Source organism: Salarias fasciatus, chromosome 8 (assembly GCF_902148845.1).
Source record: "Salarias fasciatus chromosome 8, fSalaFa1.1, whole genome shotgun sequence".
NCBI classification, from domain to species: domain Eukaryota; kingdom Metazoa; phylum Chordata; class Actinopteri; order Blenniiformes; family Blenniidae; genus Salarias; species Salarias fasciatus.
The window spans coordinates 7875053-7882179 of record NC_043752.1 but is presented as its reverse complement, the minus strand read 5'-3'; the positions used below and the strand labels follow the sequence as shown (position 1 = coordinate 7882179).

General features: G+C 45.7%; 1 protein-coding gene across 1 annotated transcript; it reads left to right on the top strand.

Moving 5' to 3' along the window:
- The first annotated feature begins 764 nt into the window (after nt 1-764).
- rasd1 (RAS, dexamethasone-induced 1) lies at nt 765-2173 on the top strand. The gene is made up of 2 exons (XM_030098020.1): nt 765-1138; nt 1285-2173. Exons 1-2 carry the CDS (start codon nt 868-870, stop codon nt 1812-1814), a joined length of 801 nt encoding a protein of 266 aa, XP_029953880.1. The 5' UTR covers nt 765-867; the 3' UTR covers nt 1815-2173.
- Nucleotides 2174-7127: the final 4954 nt, after the last annotated feature.

Genomic DNA, 7127 nt, shown 5'->3' with positions numbered 1-7127 from the left:
TCTGCTTTCTCCTCCTCAGTAATTACTGATGTTGCTCATTACAGATAGTGAAGGTGGGAATGCTTTTTTTTTTTTGTTTTGTTTTGTTTTGGTTTTTTTTCTTTACAATAAATTTCAGCAGCTGTGGTGAAGAAAAAAACATAGAAACACAAAACACACAAATGGGCACATATATTGACCCCCCCCCCCCCCCCTCACCCCCCTCCTTCTGAAAAGGTGCCCTGTCTTTTACTTATAGGTAATGTCAGTAGTATCACTGCCCCCTTCTGGTCATGCTGGGGGACTGCAGGAGATCAAACATCTGAGTTTGTCAATGAGTTGGTTTTGACTGTAAATCACGGGTCATTCTTAAGTTTGTGCATATTTTTTTTCTCATGATGCAAGATCATCACAGCCACACGAAAGGCTTCCTGTTTTCCAGTTTACAGTTTGGATTCCCACGGAAATGCAGTTTACTTTTACATTCTGGGCACGTGCATCCAATCTAATTGATTTTCAAAAACAATACCCTGGAAAGAGCGTCAGTCAACAGCTCTTCAGTACCATGGAAGATATTGTTTTGCAGAAAACAGCACTTTTCCACGGGACCGGCGTCTTGGCACTGTGCAGGCTTCGTTGGAAATGACAGACTGACGCACCAGAGGGAGACTGGCCCGCCTTTGCTACTCGCTCCGCCGTGACGCGCGCACGGGTGGGAGGGGGATCCTCCGCGCGCTTTAAATACGACCTGACTCCGTCTCTGGATTTCAGACAGCGAGGCACGGAGGAGCAAAGCCGGAGATCTCTGCTCAAGAGAGAACAAACAGAGAAAAAGCAGCGCGTTCGCCTTCTTTTACGCACAACAAACACACAACCCAGGGAGAAACGATGATAAAGAAAATGTCACCATCTGAGAGCGACTTCGACATCCCCGCCAAGAACTGCTACAGGATGGTGATTTTGGGCTCCACCAAAGTTGGGAAGACGGCCATCGTGTCGCGCTTCCTGACCGGGAGGTTCGACGAGCAGTACACGCCGACCATCGAGGACTTTCACAGGAAACTGTACAGCATCAAGGGAGACGTTTACCAGCTGGACATACTGGATACCTCAGGGAATCACCCGTTCCCCGCCATGAGGAGGCTTTCCATACTGACAGGTACGCACAACCTCCCGATCCTGCAGCCGTGCGTAAAGCGCGTCTGGAGGCGCCGCGCTTTTTTGCAGCATGCACGAGTGTTTGCAGAAAGTGTTTTCTTTCATGCACAGAGAGTTTAACCAAAAATCCTTCTTGTCTCCCTGCAGGCGACGTGTTCATCCTCGTCTTCAGTCTCGACAACCGGGACTCTTTCCACGAGGTGCAGCGGCTCAAGCGCCAGATCTTCGAGACCAAGTCGTGCCTGAAGAACAAGATCAAGGAGAACATCGACGTGCCTCTGGTGATCTGCGGGAACAAGGGGGACCGCGAGTTCCACCGGGAGGTGCAGCAGGACGAGATCGAGCAGCTGGTGGCCGGGGAGGAGAAGTGCGCGTACTTCGAGATCTCCGCCAAGCGCAACGAGAACGTGGATAAGATGTTTCAGACTCTGTTTACTCTGGCCAAGCTACCTCACGAGATGAGCCCCGACCTGCACAGGAAGGTGTCCGTGCAGTACTGCGACATGCTGCACAGAAAGTCCCTGAAAAACAAGAAGCTGAAGGACATTGGGGAGGCGTACGGGATGGTGACGCCGTGCGCGCGGAGACCCAGCGTGCACAGCGACCTCATGTACATCAAGGAGAAGGCGATAGGAGGCGGCCAGGGCAAGGACAAAGAGAGATGCGTGATCTGCTGAGGGCGCGCGCACCAGACTCGATATTTTGTTTTTTGAGAAGCGACGCGCCTCGGCTGGAGAGGCGCCGCGCGCGCCCCGGCTGCGCTCACACCGGACACTGGAGGTGTGGAGACGCCGCGCGGCCGCCCGGCTGCCGGCGTGCGCTCTGACGCTGCGCCCTTTTGCAGGGACACTGAACTGTGACACGCCGAGTCTGCTTTAAACTGCCAAATATTAAAAATAAAGTAAATAAATAAAGTAGAATTTAAAAAAAAAAACAGAAATCATCAGTCCAAAGCACTGCCCACGAGACATCCGAGAATGTTCGCTTGTTCTGTCAAGTGTGTGACGTGGCTTCATGCGCGCGCGATATGCTGCGTGAAAAAGTCTGTTTCTGTTGACGTTTTTGCCTTTCTACACACGAGGAGAGGAGAGAGACTCTTGGCATGGAGGGGGGGACTCAAGTTGTTTACATCTTATGAATTTTGTAACTGCTAAGTACACTTGAATGTTCTGTTGCAATCTATTTTTATTGTGAATGTATATTTATTTGTCAAAGTTTTTCTGTTCTTTTTTGCAATTAAGTCAAAGAAAATCTGAAAATGTAATAAAACATGGATAAAACAAAGTATATTTTGCATAAGATTCTTTTCTTCTTCTTTTTTCACAATGAGCAAAACGCACATTTGCATAATTATCACACTTCTGTTGCACCTTGACTCCATCATGAAAGCACACTGGCATTAAATTTGAACTGAGAAGGACCAGAGAGCAAAAAGCAGAAGTGTGCCAAACATATTTTTCCACATAGCTATAAAAGAACACTGGGATTTTATTAGTCCGCAATCTAAGTTTTGCAAGAACAAAATCCAGAGCTGAGAGTTATGTCACGCCTTTTATCCAAACATCAAATAAAGAAAATACAGTGTTTGAACTAAAGGGTGTAAATCCAGTGTTTGAACAGATGTGACAGCATCACATGTGTGTCAAAGAGGCTTTTAAGGTCAGGGCAGATTGTAGCGCAGGGGCAGAGCTAGATCTTTTCTTAAAGGGGTGGGGGGCATTGGTGGGGGTTCTCTTTAATATTCATACCAAGTTTCGTTTATGTCTCCACTTTTTGGCAAAGCAAATTCAAATTTTATTCGAAACAACAGCCTGAATCTTCTCATACCTGATGGCCTCAGCGAAGTGGTTCACAGCATTTGGGTTCCACACACACAACAACAGGGATCAGAGCCGCGGCAGTAGCAAACACTTCTTCTGCACAAACTCATTACATGGACAGTGGCGACAGTGTTTGCCTCTGAGTGTCATGACAACCAATCCGTGCTCTCCTGGGATTTGGAGTTGAGAGTCACCCTGTAAAAACAATCCAAACTGTCATCTGTCCAGGTGGATGAGTGTGTACCTGCACCATTGTTCTGTGTGTGTGTGTGTGTGTGTGTGTGTGTGAAAACAGCAAACGGCAACCTGCCAGTGACCTGAAAGCTACAATGTTCCCTGCATTTTTGCCGTTTCTGTGTAAAATGAACTTAGTTTTAAAAACGCTGCAGTCTAAAGATGAAATTTTACTAAAATAGAAACACAAAAATTATCCGTAGTCACTTGAAACTGTCAGGAAACATTCACCCTCCTCTATATGAAGTGAAAATAAAAAGGTTTCAACATTTGGGTCTGTTAACCTGATGTTATCTTTTTTTACTCTGGATGAATGTGTTCCAGGTTGTCTTGTTCTCTAAGCTGTTGTTCGAGTATCTTAACAATACAAACAAGCCTCACACACTTCCTTGGTTTTCTGCAGTAATCCGAAACCATCAAGCGCCCCTCCAATAAACGTAATGGAAACAAAGAGCGTAATCCTCGTTTCTTTTTTAATCCATCATGGAAAACCTTTGGAAGTACACAAAACTCACCTGCCTCTGCTAAATCCTGAGCTCAGAGCTGTTTACACACTCCTTCAGGAGCGGCTCCTTGCCTCCCAAATTGTCAGATTACAGGCCTTTGACGTCAAAATACCGAGCCTCTCTCGGAGTGCACTCATGCATTTTAATGGAAGGAACAACAGCAAAGACAAAAACCTGCGAGACGCCTCGGCGGATTACATCCTGCAGGTTGTTCCCATCACGGTTTGAACTCTTTTGAAGTCTGAAATGAGGCAGAGACATGATGTCCAGTTCTTTTCCCCGGTGATGTGGCGCTGCTATTGGTGATCCTGGATACTGTATCCACTGAAGAACACGGCACATTAACCTGTGTTCAGTCAGGGACTCCAGTGATGGACGAGACAGAATATATAATGCAAACCAAGGTAAACATTCCTTAACATGATCTATACACACACTCATAGCTAATAAGCTTTTAAAATAATACTGCAACTCATTCATTTGCTCAAATAGTTAAATTGATTCTTGAAATAAAACCTAATATGTGAAATAAAACCTCAAAATGCTGATACACTGAATGTAAAGACTCAAAACATGAGCTCAAAAACAGACCTAAATCCGATAATAAGTAAACAAAACACTGCCTGTGAGTTTGTCCAAACTGGATTAAACTATTATCCTCTCAGTTGTTTATCTCATCCAATTTATTCACCGTGATCTTTCCCGAGTTCGAGGAAACTCTAAATGACCTACAGAGAAAAATCTACCCCTCTCAGGAGTTTACGTTGCCTTGTAAGTTCAAATTCATCTGATGCGAAACAACAGAATCTCTGAAAATGTAGAATAAGAGCTGGAGTTTAGACAGCATGTCTTTGGACTGTGGAAGGTAAAACCTGCATAAACATGCAAACTCTTCACAGAACGGTCATGACTGAGGTCTCAAAACGCTTCCTTGTGTTTTGGATGTCATGTTTACACGACGACGGTGCTCGGAGTTGCTGAAAACACAACTTTTAGGAAAACGGAAAACGGTTCTCCTGGGAATTTGCTAGTTTTACAGTTGATACAGTTGACAGCAGGGCCGGCCCGGGCGCCCGCCCCCCCCCCCGCTTGGCGCCCGAGAGCCAGCCCTGGTTGACAGTCACCCGGAAGAACTCATGGTAAATCGGCATTATTTTCAAAACTTTACAAAACGTTAAGTTACTCGATGGAGGCACCCCACTCTCCCTCAAGCTGACATTTACACAAACATTCAGGCTTATTTGCAAAATTGTGAGCAAGTGTTGAACTTTTTCCTTCCTTAAATCACATTTAATAAATATCGTGAAGCCCTGATGAAAACCCATTCATGGAAGCTGTAGTGAACTGATGAAGCAGAATCCAAATGGGTTCAAGATGGTTGTGTAATGACCGGTAACCCTGTTATTTGGTATTTAAATGCTGCTTCAGATGAAGGACAGCTCCGTGAATCACCTCTTCTCCTGAGGTCCACAGATCCGCCCCGTGTTTGGATCATTAGTTCGAGTAGGAAACGATTGAGTTCGTGAGACGCAGCGGTCTGACTTTAACTCCAAGGTCCGACGAGAGTCTGAGAGCTCTGATTCAAAGTCGGTAATTGAACTTTGAATTTAAGATTTCCTGCATAAATGATTGGAATATGTTTTTAAAATTACACAATGTGTGTGAAACCTTTTTGTCAAGGCCTTTTTGCTTCCACTGATGGAGTCCTTAAAGACGGAACGGTGGCCTTCAGTCTGATGTGACTTGAATTAATTCTTCTCTGAACTGATTAGTCAAGCAGAAAACTATTTACTCAAACTTGTCATTGGGCTGAAATAAATTAAAAGCTCATCCGGATTCGTCGGTGGCCCCTAAAGATCTTATGCAACGTCTCCGGGCATAGACAGACAGATTGAATTCGGCGTGGAATGTTTTCTCAGAAACCGGCGACGGAATCCTCTCGGCCTCCTGATACCCGCACGTCTATTTTCAGGCTGACAGCACCCGTCTGTAGGACACTTGTTGAGCTCAATGGACTCACTGTGGCGGAGCGGTGCAGGCAGGAAGTGCTGCCCCGGGTGTCTGGCAGCGTCTGTCTTAATCGGTAATGTATTTACATCTCCTCAGAGCTCCTCAGGACAGTCAGACCAGGCTGAGATGAAACCGACAGGACCGGCCTGGGCAGCACAGTGACGCAAGCCCGTTCGTGAAACGCGTTGGCACGATAAATCCGAATTCTGGAGGCGATCAATCATAAAGTTAAAAAACATGAGCAACAGAAGAGGGAGAAGAAAGATCTAATAAGAGAGAATGTTGGACTTTTTCACACATGCATGATTGCACACTGCCTCTTTGTAAACTGAGGTACATAACAGCCATCCGGTGTCCATCCTGTTGTCGGTGTTTCTTCACGCTCCGCTGAGTTCGGAGAGGGTGAAAATATTTAGTCCAAGCGACCTGCGATTAAACTTTGCCCCTCTGAAGTAATGATTCCACGAGTGTCTGAACGCCGACAGGAAGTGTTTACCGAGTAACGGCCTGTACCTCCTTCCATACACGCAGCTCGTCTGCGTTCAGCCTCCGCTTCTGTGCACGTGCAGCTGCATTGTGGGTATATGCGTGACCGCTGAATGGAACACGCTCAACAAGACGGCTGATTCACCGTCAGGACGGAGGGTGCAGTCGCCCACGTCCACCTGCGGACGGTCGGTCGGCTGCGGTCAGGCTGTAACGGAGCCACAGGAAGCCATCGGCGGTTAAACTGTAACGCCGACGTGCTTCTCCATGTTTGCTTTAGTGTGAGGGAGTTATACAGTGCAGAGAACCAGAAGATTCCTGCTTTCATGGGTTGGAATTAAGTACATTCAAAGATGCAAAAGCATTTTCTTTAATGCAAAAAAAAAAGAAAAAAAAGAAAGAAAAACTTCTTTCTTTCATCTCATGTTGTCTTCATGTCATCGATTTCTAAATGAATTCTGCAACTACATTTGTATTAAAATCAGCCGAATATCGCAGAACGTTAGGGGTAATTATTCCAATGCAGACTCTGCTCCCAGTGGAAGTCACACTGAAACCTGGTGTTGTGGAAAGAAAAGAGGCACACGGCATGATGCTTCCTCCTCCGTGCTTCACCATGGGAATGATAACCGCTGGCTGTGTCTTCTTTACAGCCTCAATATTAGGCCATAAATATTTTGCAGCTGTAAACTAATGTTTGCACAAAATTGCTATCACATAAAAAAAAAAAAAAAAATAGCCCAAATAATTCAAGTTTGCATGCTCATAAAAACGATTTGCATCTTTGAAAAAACACGGAAGTTCCTGCTTCCAGTAAAGCATAAAACCTCAAGCAGACGGATGTCTGTCCTCGCTCACCGCTGCATCACTCTTCAGCAGGACAAGAGCTTCAGCATGGTCCAAGTTCTGATTTCGGAAAACCAAACAAGTCATC